Source organism: Artibeus jamaicensis, unplaced genomic scaffold (genome assembly GCF_021234435.1).
Source record: "Artibeus jamaicensis isolate MK-2021 breed Jamaican fruit bat unplaced genomic scaffold, CSHL_Jam_final contig_373, whole genome shotgun sequence".
Classification (NCBI taxonomy): domain Eukaryota; kingdom Metazoa; phylum Chordata; class Mammalia; order Chiroptera; family Phyllostomidae; genus Artibeus; species Artibeus jamaicensis.
The window spans coordinates 1339938-1357643 of record NW_026521807.1 but is presented as its reverse complement, the minus strand read 5'-3'; the positions used below and the strand labels follow the sequence as shown (position 1 = coordinate 1357643).

Below are 17706 nucleotides of genomic sequence, written 5' to 3'. Positions count from 1 at the left end.
ACCATTCCACATACGTCTCATCCAGATTGTTGAAGCCTATTGCTGGGCTTCTGAGCTGACTCTGCACGGACACGAGATCACTGCTGTCCAAGGCCTGGTTCAGTAAAGCAACAGCGGACAGCATTTCCACCGCTATCAGCAGCTCCTCGTGGGCCAAGTAGTTCTGTTGGGAAACGTGTGGCAGTGAGCTCGCACACCTCGTGGATGTGATGGGGGTTCAGAATGCACATTTCAAAGAACGATGAAAAGTCAAAGATTCTGAGAGTCCAGAAGAACAAGGGCTTATTAGTCGCCTGCTTTTCTTTGACTTTTGAGAACTTCTGGGACTTTCTTAGGTAATTTTTGGGACTGAGTTCATTACAACCAACATTTATGATTCTACAAACATCTGAATTCCCACAGCTGATTCGTACTCCCAGCTTGACTGGCTGCTCATAGGCTCGGTCTTACCAAATAAGCCAAGGGTTAGATAATGTTGTCACTTTCTGAGTGTGAAGTGAGATTTTAGTATAACTAATAATTCTCCATTTGAACTAAGGGTAAGGAAAAGAGGAAAGAATTTCACCTAAAACTTAGAGCCCCAGAAGAGTAAATAAAAATCTTTAAGCCAAGAATATTGATTCTAGTTTCAAAAAATGTAGTCACATTTTTATAATTGGGTAGAAGATTTTAAATGTACTATAAGGTGTAGCTATTTAAAGAAATGTGAGGTAAATCTTTTGGTAAAGCAAGTAAGAACTTCCAGATTTATAAGTATGAATTATTTAAAAAATGTATCTTAGATTTCAGAACATCTTCTCCCTTCCATTTAAACCATTTTATGTTGACTTGGCTGAACCTCCAAAAGTTATTTCTTCCATATAGTGAAGAAACGCAAAGGGATCATGAAAGTGAATTAATTTTTAAAAGCTGATATATATCTTTACATCTAGGATATTAAATGTATTTAATATATACAATGTAACATTTATATTAAAATACATTATAGATTTCTGGATCCCCATAGAAATCTTGCAGCACAGTGATTTTAGAGTAACAAAGTATCATTTTCCCTTCCAAAGCAAATGGGAAGAAAAGGTTATTATAGGGAACATGTAAATAAATTTCACCCAAATGTATTAAATTAACTACAAGTGTAACACACAGGGAAAGTACAAAATTATAAGAGAAGAACGTGATCATGTGAGGTTCACCTCTTCTTGCCCTTTCAGTGAGCTGTCCCCAGTGTCTGCAGTGGTGTGCAGCAGAAACGGTGAGGAGAGTAAGGAAGAAAGAGGCCTTCGCGCCCGCGAGCTGACGCCTAGCCAGCTGGGCATGAATGCCTGCGGGGGAGTTCTGGTGGCCTTGCACTCCAGGGCCAGAGAAACGCCCATGCAATGGGAACCTAGATGCAATTTAGGGAAATAATGAATTTTTCTTTTACTGCAAAATCGCACCTTTCTGTTTAGAAAACATAGGAAGTGTTCATAAGCAAGAATAAGAAAACAAGTCCGACCACCCGGCCCTTTAGTTTATATGCTTCCACTTTTAATTCATGCGGTGATTTACAGAGGTGTTTTTAAACTGACTAGTTATTTTCTAATTACAAAAAAAAACGAGGTGATGCTATATATTGTAATCTCATTTTTTCCACTTAATATTAGCGTGAGTGATCTGTTATGAGTTAGACCCGTGGTTTGCTTCCTGCTTCTCAGTATCAGAGACAAGGTTGGAAACGTCTTGTGGCTACCACTTTTTGATTCGTGTTCTTTTCCTAGGAGCATAACTGTCAGGAAAAGGGGAAGAGCCTCCGGTGCCCACCACTGGGGCCACCCTCCGGGGAGGTGGCGCTGCCCACACTCCCATCAGCCGTGGGGGGAGAGGCCCCCGCCCCAGGTCTGTGCCCGCACGAGGTCGGATCTCACAAGTCTGCCGATCTGATTTCCAAAAATAATTGTATTTTGTTTTAACTTACTCTTACCTACGTCTGATTCAGTGTGAACACTGTTGTGTGTGTTTGTCATTACGAATATCAGATATTTGGTAAATTGCCCTTTTATGCTTTAACTTCCTGTCCCTAATTTTTGGGTGGATCAGTGCTCTTTCTGATTTTTAAGATCCAATGTCTTTCTATTTTTCCTTAGGTCTTTAATTTAAAATTTTTTTTTTACATTTAACTGTTTATATGGAAAATTTATTTTGATATGTGTGGTGAGGTAATGTTTTCTTCCCCAAAGGGTGAAATCCTTGTTAAGGATTTCATTCCTTTCCCCACCTTTTTGAAATCCTAGCTCTCTCCTATATCAGATTCTTGGCTCCGCTCCAGCACGTCTCATTTTGTTCCACTGTTTGGCTTAGTTTGTAGTACACACGCTCTTAACTACTCTAACCTTATGCAAATAGTGCTGTTTAATAGCATTAGCACAGTAAGGGCACACATTTACAAAAACTAAAGCCATGGTGCTAATGTCACCGATCTAGATATGCTGATTTAGAGCCTATTTCTCTATATCAAAAACATATTTTAAAAAATTCAGCATAGTTTAAAAATTATCTAAAAAGTTTTTAAAAAGTCACAGAGAACAACCACTTGCTTTCAGTGTATATCTGTGTAGAGCCCTGTCTGCCTTTCCAGACTGGACTCTGGATTCCTCATGTGGATCAAAAGCAGGAATTAAAGGGAAGGCGGCCATGGAGGTAGTCCAGGGCGGCCAGCGAGACCGGGGATTGGCACAAGTTAGAAACGCTACACGCCTCTGCACCCCCTGAGCAACCTTTCCTGTGGCTCGGACTCGTGATAATTAACATCTCCATAACTACTGGCTCCCCTGACTCACCATGGCGTTCTGTTTCTGGAGGTTGGAAAGTTCAGTCTGATACATCACAGCAGCAAAGGGATAAACGGGAGGCAGCTGGGCCTCTGGCTTCTTCAGTGCAAGCAGCGTATTCTCGGGGTTGCCTTCCCGAATGACAGCGTTGATGTGGTCCACGGCAGCGAGTCCTGAGGCGGGGCATCACATTCCGTCAGAAGGCCCACTTTCCCCACTGTGGCCTGACCCAACCACCCCAGCTACCCAAGGAGGACTATAGCCTAACAATCTGAGACACCAATTCAAAAGACCCTATGCACCCCTATGTTCATAGCAGCATTATTTACAACAGCCAAGTGCTGGAAACTGCCTAAGTGCCCATCAGTAAATGAGTGGATTAAAAAACTGTGGTACATTTACAGAATGGAATACTATGCAGCAGAAGAAAGAAGGAGCTCCTACCCTTCAGAATAGCATGGATGGCACTAGAGAATATTATGCTAAGTGAAATAAGCCAGGTGGTAAAAGAGTAATACCATGTGATAACCAAGAGTAATACCATGTGATATCACTTCTAAGTGGTACCTAATGAGTAAAATAGAACCATAAGTATAGAAACAAGGAACAGACTGACAGGAACCAGAGGGGAGGGGAAATAAGGGAAAGGAGAAGGGGTACAGCCTAGTTAAAGAACAAGTATAAATGACCCATGGACATGGACAACAGGATGGGGACTGCCTGTGGGAGCAGCAGGGGTGGGGTGGGGGAGACCAACAGGGGAAAATTGGGACAACTGTAACAGAACAACAATACAAAACCCAGAACCTAAGAAGCCGCGATCTATGAACTCTGAAACCGAAGTGGCAGGGCAGGCAGAGCCTTGGAAATGGTAGCTGAGTAGTTGGAAGTCAGTCCAACCCTTGGGGGTAGTCCGTAAAAGAACTCGGCATTGACAGAGCTGGAGATATGAGAACGTCCCTGCCGAGCGTGATGTCCCCCCAAAACTCTTCCTTTGAGGACCAGCTCTGGTCCTCCCTTGTTGGGAGCCGCCCTGCTTGGTTTCAGGAGCTGTAAACCCCCCATGGCTAAGGCTGAGTAAGTGACCTTCAAACCATAAGCCACTAAGGAGACAAAGCTTATCTCCCTGGCAGAGGTGCCGCTTCTGCTCCTTTTTTCATAACTGGCCTGCAGTGCTTGATCAGTTAGCCAATGATGGGTAAAATTCCCCAAGGGGGGGACGACCTAAGACAGGAATGATCACATGGAGGGCCCAGGGAAGGACTTGGGGGGACTATGGAAAAAGGGGGTGATGGACCCTCATTCCTTGGCTTTGACAAAGCCTGAGTCCTCATTCTCTGCCTGAGAAGTCTCTGAAAATTCCTTGGCTATCTGCCTCCTCTGCCTGACTTAAACCTGAAACAATGACAGAGGATGGTGCAGCCCTGTGCTGGAAAGGGTGGGCTTCCCAGGTGATCAGGCCTGAGAAAGGATGTGTAAAATCCTGTGAAAGCTGCTTTGCTAAGAATGTTCTTAGTTAAATAATAAAGGCCTGAGCAGGAAACAAGTTTGTTTCCCAAAGTTTAGTATAGTAGCCTTTCAGCTGATAGACCCTGACTCAGAAGAAGCCCTATAGTTCTTTGTATACTATCTATTGTTTACTGCCTGACAATGATTAATAAGCTGTACCTGAACTCCTGTGCCAATTAAGCCCAATAAAAGCCTGTCTAGGCAAAGGTCAGTGCACTCTCCCCTTGAAGGAGTAGCCATGCCACCCCTTTTCCTCCACAGGACAGGGCAGTCCTTGTGAATTTGTCTCATGTCTCATCCATGAGGCCGAGGGCACTGTGGGCAGGTGACGGCGTCAGTCCCTCCTCCGTGAAGCCTTCACATGGTTCCAGTCCCTGAGGATTTCACGCCTTGGGAATCCACACAGTATTGGGAGCTAGGCCATAGAGATCCCGCAGGGATTGCTCTTAAAAGCTCGCTGTTTGTTAGCATGGCCTCCTGAAGGAGACGGAGCTGCGGGAGGACTGGCCCTACTGCTGTGTCTGTGCCCTGAGTCAGAACCACGGGAAACACTCAGGAGCCACCTGGACCCACTGCTGCTTGGGCTCGATGCGACTAGTTCTCAGAACATTCTCCCCGAGATTCGTGTTTCTATAAATTGGGATTCTTAATGCAAAGTAATCCAGATATAGTTTTAGAAATACTACAACTAAAATTCTTATGATCGAATAAGTCTGTGCTAGTATCAGTTAACCTATTTTTTAAAAAAAGCAGCCCTGACCACAGAAATGCCTTGGTTGACATGATCTGACCCAATCATAAGCTCTGTGATGTCTTTACCAGTTGCAATGTTCAGATTACAAAGACCTGAATTTTAGTGACCAAACTGAAAGTGCTTAAACCAGTGGGTTTAGCATAGGTTTCAGAAAATGGAAACGAAATTGCTGACCAACTGGAAGAACGAGTGAACTCTGCCACCAGGCAATAGCAAACAGAGAGAACCAGCAGGATTTTGCCTTGTAAATAAGGCTTCAGGGTGGTAGAAAAAACATAGACCCATAGATTTTTAGAACTTCTCTGTCTCCCTAATGCTCGGCTACACGGCAGCTAAGACTATTCTAACTCTTTTTAACCGATGACAATTCGTCTGCTCTAACTACATTCGCAAGGAGCTGCCTCCAACGACCTCACCAGCAGACATCTTTCAGTTGCAGGAAATACTTACAACTAATGCAGTCTTTTACGCCACCCTCCCAGAAAATTCTACACTTATTCTAAAGGATCTGAAAAACCCAAACACACTTTCTATTCTTAGAATTAATATGACAAGTGAAAGAATTCCAGAAAGGAAGGTCACAAGTTGGTTTGTGGTGTTTGCTCTTCTGTTAAAGTTATGAGACCTTTCTGCTCCACCTCTGACTACTTTGGAAGGCACCCTGCTTCTCCTTTGAAAACTCTAGTACGTGTTTATGCAACTGAGGGTAAAATATTACCAGAAAAATCACATCCTTAAAACACTCTTAGTGCACCATTTCTTCTAAAAAATAAAAATGTAAGAATAAAAAAATAAAAATAAGCTTACTTTTAAGCTTCACCACTGTTTTATACTGTGCATTTAACAAAATTCCCAGCCCTGAGCATCACAGAATAGACCATGTGATGAGTGGGATGCATGTGCCAAACCCCAAAGTTAAATCATTGTACTTCAAACAAAGCTGAAGGCTCTGGCAACAGAGCTGGTGACATGGCCATCAAAGCTGTCACTTACGCCATAACGATGGCTACTATGAATGTAGACACCTTAACATTTTGCTGCAATCACCTACCTGGCTGGGGAAAAGCTTGTCAAGGAGTTGTACGCACACATTTGAAAGCATACAACTGTCTCCTCATCAAGTCACTGATGAAAACGTGCTTTGCGGGGATCTTTTTTTTCAAGACTAGGTTTGGCTCTATTCTACTATAAATTTTCAGATGGGGAGAGATCAAAAACTTCAGAATAATCATGTTCTGCACCTTTAAAACCATCGACTATTGCAATGTCCTTCATAACTTCAGCTGGTTATGCATCAGTGCAAATCACCTCATGCCTTTTACTTAAAAATGGGGAAAAAGTATAGCTGATTTAGCACTAAATTTGTCATGGAATAAAGTATTAAAATATTTACATAAGACATTTTACTTAACATGAAACAGAAATCTGTTGTTGTGACTATAAACATTTCTTAATAAAGGATGGCGAAAGGCTCCGGAACTATTTCCTCACTAAACTTATGGACCTCAGATGTCTCACTGGCAACATTAATTTCTTCCTGTAATTCATTTCTGCCAAGCCTAATGAAATTCTCAGCTTTTAAACAGAACAGAAGGAGAAACTTGAACTTATACTCTGTGTATCATCAACAACATGTTCAACATTTAGTAGAAGAAAAGAATAGGAATACACATTCCAATATGTTAATATGTGTGTGTGTGTTTTTTAAGTTACCCCGGAGCTCTTAGCAGTGAATGTGAGAAAATTTCTCACACCTACTCAGTTGTGAACACCTAGATGTTCACGTCCAAGTGCTCTGGGCCTGCTTAACTACTGGGTGAAGACTTTTGGATGTGTCTCTGCTGCAACTTAGGGACAAACTTCCGGTTACACCTACAGGTCTGCATGGTGGGGAAGGTGTTAAGAGTGATAAAGAGCATTTGAAGCTCATAGATGATGTTAAATCGAGGACAAGGTTTAGGGCTGATGTAACTAGTGAAAACACCACTTTACATTTGGCAGACAGTTCACATGCTTTATTAAACGGGCTAAATGGTTTTTTATATATTCCTTTTGGGAATATACATGGGTTATTTAGGCTGACCTATGGGAAATAAACGTCAGATAGAATTCCTTATTGCTTCAAGTAAAAATAAGTTTTATTAGAAAGGGGAAAAAGACGAATAAAGAGATGAATGTATCTAAGCTCGCATATGCTTATTTTGGCTATTTGTTTTCTGTCCTTTGTAGAGATGCCACAGAAGAACTGAACCGCACAGCTCCCTGAGACTCAGGGGCGCGGATTTAAACTGGCACGGGGCGATTCCACTGGCCGGTCAGCCTCATCCGCTTGCACTAGAACTACACGGGCTGGAGGAAACCAGTTCGTACAAACCGTAGGCTGGTAACTGGGAAGTATTAAAGGGTCAAGCTGTCGATAACACCTTTTGCAATTCCAATCAAATGCCATCACATAATCATGGGCAAGGAATGAGAGTGTTTAAGTCATGATATTTTACTAAACAATCATCAACGATATCCCAGTAAGGGGCAGGTTCAAAACACGACACACTGTACCTATGATGCAACAGGAAGGGACAGTCAAAGTAACTTCAAGACACCCTGACCTACTCTGCATGGACTGGGGGCAAGATCTCCAAAAAGTGCTCCTCAGGAAAGTGCGGCCAGATGAAACAGCTCAATTAACAGCAACATTCACAATTCATGGATTTTTTTTTTTTGTCACTTGAGGCAGTTTCACAAGAGTACAGATTGAGAGAGAGTTTTGCTGAGATTCTGAAGAGGAGAGTTCATATCTTACAGAAGAACCCATTTCCTGAGAAGAAGCCGTTACTTACTGTTGACTTTATTGATAGTGCCTTGGATTTCCGCCTGTGTCAGCAGTTCTTCATACACATCTCTTTCTTCTTCGGAAATACAGTTACTCTGCAAAGCAAAGTCTTCACTGACTCCTGAGGTTAAATGTTTCCAGAGCTCAACAGTCAAAAGCAAAAATGCAAGGAGTGAGAAGAGCCACCCGCCAGTACTCCCTTGAAAGCCATGTGAGCATTTGGGACAGCCTGCTTGTGCGGGGCGCCAGGGCTCCCGACCCCCAAGGGCCACGGAGAGGAACAGCAGGCCCTGGGAGCGTCAGAAAAGGCCTAATGTTCTGATGTAAACATTACACTGGACCCCTTGATGTCACCACATTTTGAACAGCAAAACCAGTTAAATATTGGTGGTTTCATTTGATTTAGTCTAATAAAATCAAAATATATCTAGCACAACAGAATACATTCTATAGAAGAAATAAGTGTTCCGTTGGAAGAAAAATTACAAAGAAACAGCTGAGGGTGTTCCGGAGGAACAGAGCGATGTCAACGGTAGAGGCGGGCGCGGGACGCAGACGGCAGGGTTCGGTCACAGAGGTGGGAAAGGTTGGTGGGACTGGTTGCCTGCAGCACGGCGTGTGTGTCCAGGGCTCGGCTAAAAGGTGGGGAGGTAAGCTGGGTGCCCTGGAGGCTTTTTAAGGACAAGAAAAGGACCTGACCGTGCCCCAGTAGGCAGCAGGAAATCAGGGGAAGTTTCTGGAGAAATTACACCAGATCTGCAGCTAAAGATAAGTTTTTCAAGATGTAGCCCTGGACAGGCTTGGAGAATGACAGGATCCACAGTGACCCCGGGGGAAGGTCCTGCAGGAGCCCTGAGGCCAGGTCAGGAGGGGCCGGGCTGAGGCATGAGTGCTGAGACTACAGTAGGGGGATGGATGCAAGCTTGCCAAGAAAAGGCGACGGAATACAGGGATGGACAGGCCACAGGAGACACAAAAAGAGTTCTGAAACAATGTGGAAGTCGTTCCGAAGGGAAGTCAGCAAGGGCCGCACATGTGAGAAGGGTGGAACAGGAATGAACGCGCCTCGGATGTGGTGAGTGGAAGGCCTGTGGGAGGAGTCATCCGGAGGAGCGTTAGAGACGCCCGGTGCGAGGCTGAGGGTTTCTTCAACCAGCGGATAAGCTTACTTGAGGAAGAACAGAGACAGGAGTGAGTTGGTATCAAAGTCAATCCTCACATTTAGAGGGAGGAGGAAGCCAAGACACTGATACCGAGGAGAACCACAGCGACAAATTAGCACGTAGGTAACGGAACAGACCATATGAAGGCAGGCGGCCAGCATAGGGCAAGCACACCGGAGGCTGGTGGAGGCCACTAGTGGAGAAAAGGCTGCAAGATAAAGCGGTCATTTTTGGTAATGGGGCTGAAGCTGACATGGCAAGAACTTAAAGAGAGGAGAGTTGGTGAGCAAGTGGAAGCGGAGCAGAGACAAGCCTTCAACAGCACAAGGCGGCAGGACGTGGGGGGTGGGAAGTCAGCATGGGGCAGGCTGCCCTGCTGCGGAGAAAGTCACTGTCCTCAATACGGGGGTGACTATCGGGAAACTATGAGGAGAGTGGGATCAGAAACATCCCCTCTAAACTCCACCACACTGAATTAACCTCTACTAACAAATCTAAAGGTAGCTCGGCCAATAGTAGGTCTGCTGGGGACGTCTTAACCAGGAAAGATTTTTAGCTGCTACTTTTACACTTTTCAGATAAGTAGTAAGTTTACAGGATGCCTTGAAAACCTTGCAACTTATCATATTCATCATAAAAGGAACCCAATTTCCTTACACAGTGCAAGGTCTTTTACCCTTACGTTTCACCCAAGCCAGTTGCCTGTGGCTGTAGAGACCATAGGCAGCTGATTTAAAAGTATTACTTTTTTCAAACTAGCTACTCTTCCACCATATTTATTACTGACAATCTAATCAAATACCTTCAGTCTTGCATTTTCCTCTTTTCCCTTTTTGGCTTCCCAGAGTTCCTTCTGATATTCCTGTGCAAAGTTTTCGTCCACTAAAGTTAAAACGGCGTTTGGGTTTCTTAGTGTTACAATGGTCTGCTCTGCTATTCCTTTTTCAATGGCTTCATTAATGGCTATCACAGCAGCATGCACTGAGAAGGGAAAAAGCAAGATTTCTTTATTAGCAAATGACAACACAGACAGTTGCGTGAACACTGCATACACGTATGCAGGTTTACTCTCTTCTCTGGCTCCCAGCGAGCATGCCAAACCAGGGGCCTCAGACACATCACAGGGCATCCCTCTGACAAACTCCACCTGTCCGCCTATCTTGGGTCCCGCCTCAGCATCTGTTACATGGTCCCTATTCACTTATTCAACCTGCACTGAAAGGCTAACATGAATGGAGCACTATGTCAGCCAGCTGGGCATTGGACGGGTAATAACGCCGACACTTGTAAAGTAGCAGGTTGTTTCTACGATGCCTGTAATTTAACTTGCTACACTGAAAGAGAATATAGCAGTGTGCCCTACCACTAAGATCTAAGGACAAAGAAAGTAGAGAAATATTTTGAAGAACAAAGATATTTCTGGAACCTCTTAATTCACATTGTACAAGTGGATGTTTAAAGTCCTAGATCAGCCCTTGCCCAGTGTGGCTCAGTTGGTTGGAGCACTGTCCCAAAACTGAAAGGTTGTGTGTTTGATTCCCAGTCAGGGCACATGCCTAGGTTGTGAGTTCAATCCCTAGTCAGGGTGTGTGAAGGAGGCAACCAACTGATGTTTCTCTCTCACCTCAATGTTTCTCTCTCTCCCTTCTTGTCTCTCTTGAGAACAAAATAAATAAAGTCCCAAATCAATTACTTGCTTATATGCAGATATGCTCAAATTAACCATGTCTAATATATAAATAAAAGCTTTCAGAGGGGTTTAAACTATTTTCTAAATATTCTGTTTCTTGTGACCATGATAAATAAAATATAAGTCAGTCTGATGTCAATGGCAAGTTTAGATTGTAAATAGTCTTACAGGCGGCTTCATCCACCGACAGTTCATTAGCCAGAATACCACCTATTTTGCTGAAAGATGGCATCTGTATTCCATATTTCTCGAGTTCCTTTCTCATATTACTGATTTCCTCCTCTGAAAGAGAACAACGAATTAAAGAGGGCACAAGAAATGGAGGCAGAAATAAGTGTATTCATATCCAGAAATGTTTTCGCCCTGGCTGGTGTAGCTCAGTGGATTGAGCACGAGCTGCGAACCAAAGGGTCACCAGTTCGATTCCCAGTCAGGGCACATGCCTGGGTTGCAGGCCAGGTCCCCAGTGGGGGCCTCATGAGAGGCAACAACACATTGATGCTTCTCTCCCTCTCTTCCTCCCTCCCTTCCCCTCTCTCTGAAAATAAATAAAAGAAAATAAAATAAATCAATAAACTTGAAAAAAGAAATGTTTTCACCCTAGGGTCCCTTTCCCATATATGTGGGACTTATCTCTCTAATAAAAGAAAATAAAAAGTGTGTGTCATTATTAAGAGAAAGAAAGAAAATAAAAGAGACTTTATCATGAAGGTGGGGCCTTTTCTAAACAGGAACCTTAGGCAGAAGTCAGCCTCAGTGTCTCATTTCCCAGATGCGGGGAAAAGGAGACCTAGCTGAGTACAAAATAATGTTTCCTCCTCTGACCAATCAATAGAGAGGGGAAAAAAGAAATTAAAAAGTGTCGCAATGAAAACAAAAAGTGCTGGTCCACTGTTTTAGTAATTACGTTGTAAAAAATCGTAAAGATAAAAAGCAGTACCTGTGAAGTCCACTTTGCCCAACAAATCCTGGATCTGGGGTGCTATGCCCAGTTTGAACAGATATAAACTGAAAAAGAAAACATAAGCTCATCAGAAACTTTATTATTATAAATCTTACAGTTAGAAATTGCTTAAATCTTAAGGGCTTTTTTGGTTGGGAAAGACCTAAGAGATTACTCGTCTAATCCATTCATTTTGTAGGTGAGGAAACTGAGCCCCAAGGTCACGTGGTCCCTAGTGGGACTGAGACCAGAGGCCCGGTTTATCCCGAAGACTGGTCTCCTGCAGTGCCTGGGGCCCCGCAGGGTCAGCTGCCTCTGCCATCCAGGTGTAGGGAGAACCAGAGATTCGACTAGTGAAAAACAGCAGGTAAGAAATGAAATAAAAGTTTATTTTTCCATAACTTAAATAAACAGTTCCTTGGATATTTCCTTACAGGACTCCTATTTTGTTGAAAGTACAGCTCAAATTATTATATTGTCTTCTTCAGTATTCTTCAATGTACTGTACGCCCTTGAGGAAATACTTGTTTTACATTTTCTGAACCAACGAATAAAGTGGCAAGACTATTGATAGATGAGGTGAGGTTACAGATAAATTGTGATGTGAGCAGATGCAAGATGAAGAAGAGTAAATGATACACACACACACACACACACACACACACACACACACACGTATCTTTAAAAATCCCCGAGGAAGCAATGATGGCACCCACTAACCTACCTACAACCTGCAAACGAAGGTGAGGGCTGGCATCTAAATTCTACAAAAGGTGAAAATACACGATTACGTGACTTTTCCACTTACTCACTGTGCCCAGTTCCTGTTTCAGATTTATCCTACGCTTCTCAGCCCCGAAGATTAATTCTACAGACCAACTACAAAATTCTGGGTTCACTTTATTATCAATTTTGACAGGGTTATTATTTATGAGGTTTTAATTAGAAGTTAGAAGTTACACAATAACATCTGTGGGAAAATGAACTGAGAATGACTCCAATGGCTTTAACTGTTTCAAGATTATCGCTTCTCATACAGATGGGAGATGGATCTGAGTAGTTTATGGCAGATGTAGACTTCAGTTAAAGGAGTTCAAGGTCAAGCCTGCTTAATGGTATTAGAACAAACTCTTACTAATCAATTAAATAGTATGCATTGTACTTAACTTTTAAAAATCATTTCTGTAAAAAACAACCATTTAAAAAAGTAATACATGGTAAATTAGTAATGAATGATTTTTTAAAAATTATGTTGAAAATCACACTAAATAAATTTTGATACAAATTCTTTTAATGTTGTTTCTGGAAACATCTATTTCATAAACTCACACAGTACTCCATAATATGAACTTATGGCACTTAACCAATTGCTGAGCATTTAGATGGTTACTAGTTCTTCAGTATGTCAATGAACCTACTTATATATAGATACATCTTTGTGTATATACCTTATTTGCTACTATAAATCCCTAAAAACAAAACTGCCAGATTGGAAGGTATAAACACAATCAAAACTTCCAATATATAGTCAAACTGATTCTTAAAAATCGATTATGGCCCCAACTGGTGTGGCTCATTTGTCCTTTGGTTGTGGTTTTGAAGGAAAAGCTGCAAAACCATAGAAAAGTAAATACCCAAGAACAACCTTAAAAAAAGTTTGGGCATTGTCCTGTGGACTGCAAGGTCGCCAGTTCAATTTCCGGTCAGGGCACATGCCTGGGTTGTGGGCTAGGTCCCTGGTTGGGGGCATGTAAAGGCAACTGACCAATGTTTCTCTTCCTTGCTTTCTCCCTCCTTCCCCTTCTCTCCAAAAATAAATATATAAATCGGTTTTTTCTAAAGAGATTTCGCTCTTTAAATTGTTGTGAGCAAAGGGTTAACCGACCCCTCTCCTTCTGAGAATCTGACCTGGACTTAAGCATCCAGCTCTGTTCCCCTAGGTGTACTGACAACCCTACTACTAAGCATCATTGCTTAGAAGAAAAATGACCTCTGACTGATAAACTGCATCTTGACTCAGAGAAATTCTAAATACCTAAGAGGCACCATATTTTTAGGTGTCTGCGCTCCGTGACTCATAACTGGCATGGTCCCGGCAGGCAACTAGGTGGCCATGCAGTGCAGTGGTTACACTGGACGCTGGCTCCTGGGGGCCGGGGAGGGTGCTACACCCACCAGTATGGGTCTCCCCCAAGTTGTGACCCGGAGCACTAAAGAGAACAGCTTCCAGATGGCTGGGTGGACAGCTTCACGGAGTGCTGTGAAGGCTCCCACTGGAGAGCAAAGCCTCGAGGGCTTCCCGGCCACCTCCGTCCTGCTGGGCGAGGGGTGACAGCCGTGGCTGTGGCGGTCGTCGGGGTCTGACCGTGTAGCTGAACCCAGCGATGGCCACCGGTACACGAGGATGCCGTTCTGCTTCCCCAAGCACCACAGCACCCTACCAATGAGGACCCTGACAGTGCGATGAGCCAAAAAGGATTCTGTGAGTCTCCGTTTCCTTTTGCTAGCTGTGAGGGTACACGTTTTCTTCACATACATATCGTCCATTTCCACTTCTTCAGGAAGTACCTACTAGTGAGCTTTTTAATGTTTAAGGTTGTTCTTGGGCATTTACTTTTCTATGGTTTTGCAGCTTTTCCTTCAAAACCACAACCAAAGGACAAAGAACAAATGACATTTTAACAATCTGGCAATTTTAATATTAAATTCCACCATGATATTTGTATCTTATATTTTTCCAACAGAGGAAAAACATATTAGACTCTGAACATTATTCAATGTAAAATAGGTATCATGTACTCAGGATTCAAACTAGAAAGAGAGGGCACATTACTTAGTTTAAATTCTAGATCTTTAGAGGGTATCGGGCACGTAAAACTATTTCCCCAGCCTCTAAAATTTTCACCACCCAAGGTCCATGCTGAACAAGTCACTATAATTAAAACGAGCATGCTGACAATTTCAAAACCATAGTATTTTATGAACCACTTCCCAACTCATTATCGCCTGGGAGAAACACTCCAGTTAAAAGGGAGCTCTTCTCACGTGAAACACGTGAGACGTCAGCCTCCTCACTTGTTCCTTTCTAGTGACAGGAACTAGAAAAATGCAACAGAATTAAACAGACAGGTCTGGTAAAGCTGCAAAAGAATTCTGAGAAAATAAAATCAAGCCACACATACCTTAAGAAGTGGAAATAGATTCATAAACAATCAAAAATGTATTATTGTATCACTGAAAGTTTTTTTTAATACCTGACTTGCATTTTCCTCTTCCCTTTTTTAAAAAATTTTACTTATTTATTTTCAGAGAGAGGGGAAGAGAAGGAGAGAAGGTGAGAAATATCAATGTATGCTTGCCTCTCATGTGTCCCCCACTGGGAACTGGCCTGCAACCCAGGCATGTGCCCTGACTGGGAATCGAACTGCGATCCTTTGCTTCACAGGCCCGCACTCAATCCACTGAGCTACACCAGCCAGGTCCTCTTCCCTTTTTACAACTACATTAAAAAATACACCTGAACTCATCTACAAAGAAAATTATAAATACAATTCAATGGGAGAAATTTCAAAAATATGACAGTAAAATTTATGTAGGAGTCACCCATTAAATATCTTTTAACACAAATTATTTCAAGTAATGTTATATATTGCATTACTAACATTAATATTTTGCTACCATTTTAACATATGTTAAACTTGTATTCTTGTATTGAAGCCTAAGCTAATGAATATCTATTATCCTTAATATATTTACACTTTTAATCCCCCACTTATATGTAGGGTTGATATAGTCTAGAATTTTAGATGCATGCTTTTATTTTCATATAATGTACCCAACATTTAGATAACTATACATTTCACTGTTTTTTTCTAATTTCATCTTTGTCCAAGTTTCCTCTTTCTGACCTTTACCTTTGGTTTTGTTGTATATAAGTAGTCAGTAGTTATGAAATAAACTGGATGAATCACTGATTGCACACATTTCAATCTTTTCATTTGTTCCTCGGGCACTGGCTCTGTTCGCTGAATCTGATGCCTCTTTCATAGTGTTGGTTCCCTTCAAATGCCCAGCTTTTCCTGGTTTGGGCTCATCTCAGAGCTCCAGACCTGCTGTTTGTCACTGCTGACCACAGGTCATCGTGATGAAATTCAGCCTGTGGGGCTGATGCCAGCAGGGTGCCCAGCGTCTTGCCCTCTGAGATTGGGGTTCCCTGGGTGCTCCTGGGCTCCTCAGCTATCTTGAGTACTGAGATGCTACCCTGCCATCAGCCTCTACACTTGGTGCTTAAGAGAAGGTTTGGCCAATCTAAGTCCTATTGCACTTGGCTTTTAGATTCTCCTTTTCCCGCTGTCTTTGCTTGGAGCAAGCCCGGGACAGCACCTAGCACAGCTGCATCCCTCAGTGGTATGGGGGCTGTGGTCTTCTCCTGTCCTGTTTCTCAGTCGGCCCAGTCCTATCTGTTTGCTTTCCTAGGGAGTTGTTTAAATTTCTGGTCAGTGGATGGCACCCTTTCTTATTGCAAATTATTATTTATTAAATTACTACTTTAGTAATTTCATATCAGTTTTAGAAAGAGGATACCACAACTGTGCTCAGTGTCCTTGACAAAACTGTTTTCATTATTTCCTTTGTTTACCAGGTCATTCATTTAATTACCATTTATGGACTATCTACCATATAAAAATATTTTTCTCTACCGTGCCATCTCTAAAATAAAGGTATTTAGGCTCCCACAAAACACGGGCTTGGTAAAATGAGCTAAAACAATTTAGGAAACAAAGGTGTTAATTTTTTCCTGTGGTACTAAAGGCAGCAGGGCCAATGTACATTGTAATACTAATATAAATCTCATAATCAGCAAATATTTTGGCTTAATTAAAAGTTACCACTAGGTGGTGCTAAGAAGTTATCATTTTTAGACGGAAGAATCTTCACTTTTAAACTGAAATCAGATTTGCTTAAACTAGGGTGAATGAGGTACAATCTCACTTGCAGGTACATACTTTTACCAAAGTTTTTTTTAAATGTTAACATATACATTTTATTTGGCTTCAGTTTTCAATATTGTCCTCCAATGGTGAGGTTAAACTATTCTTTAAAAAGACTTCACAGTGTAGGATTTTTATACCGATTGTGTGTGGGAGGTGCTGTCAAGAAGATTACTCAAAAGGGCCGATTCCCCTGCTGAAAACTCAGCAGCAGCTGCTGGCTCCTTCCCAAGCATTTACATCCAAATGAGCCATTCATTACCTGAAGCATATAGGAAACCCAGTCTTAATCTAAAAAAAAAAAAGAAAAGAAGAAGAAGAAGAAGAAAAAAGAAAAGAAAAGCCCATCCAATGCTAAGTGAAACCCACCGGTTCCTTGTAGCTCTTCCACACTGACCTTGTTACGCACCTTTAGTGCCCAATAACCACCACAAAAGGTTGTGAGCATCCCAACGAAAGCTGTGGAATTAATGCCATCATCACTTCCTGTGTTTAAGAAAACACTTGCTCTAACAGTTTTTTTCCTTCTTTTAAAAGGAAATTTTAAAATTAAAAATTAAAAAATTTAATTTTAATAAATTAAAAATAATTATTTATTTATTTTTTAGAGAGAGAGGAAGGGAAGGAGAGAGGGAGAGAAACATCAGTGTGTGGTTGCCTCCTGCACGCTCCTAACTGGGGACCTGGCCTGCAACCCAGGCATGTGCCCTAGACTGGGAATCAAACCTGGGACCCTTTGCTTTGCAGGCCAGTGCTCAATCCACTGAGCTACACACCAGCCAAGGAAGATAAGGATTTTCTTATCACCTGACAAGGTATCTATAGTACACTGGTGTTGGTGAGGTAGCTAAAATCTCATTGGTGCAAATAAGATCAGTTTAAGTCCAAGAAGCAAGAAAGGTTTTAAAAAGTACAGTTAAGGTCAAGGCCCTGGCTGGTGTGGCTCGGCTGGTTGGAGCGTACACCAGAAGGTCCCTGGTTTCATTCCCCACAAGGGCAGCAACCCATCCATGCTTTTC

General features: G+C 42.3%; 1 protein-coding gene across 3 annotated transcripts in view; it reads right to left on the bottom strand.

The window, feature by feature from the left end:
• Positions 1–17706, bottom strand: part of IQGAP2 (IQ motif containing GTPase activating protein 2) — a 279666-nt gene that overhangs the window by 99076 nt on the left and 162884 nt on the right. For all 3 annotated transcript variants that reach the window (XM_053664428.1, XM_053664429.1, XM_053664430.1), the window contains exons 6-11: positions 11694–11761; positions 10922–11035; positions 9866–10044; positions 7908–7995; positions 2817–2980; positions 3–163 (exon numbers count right to left, since the gene is read on the bottom strand). In XM_053664428.1, coding sequence (XP_053520403.1) covers positions 3–163; positions 2817–2980; positions 7908–7995; positions 9866–10044; positions 10922–11035; positions 11694–11761 — 774 coding nt within the window. The remainder of the gene's footprint in view (positions 1–2; positions 164–2816; positions 2981–7907; positions 7996–9865; positions 10045–10921; positions 11036–11693; positions 11762–17706) is intronic.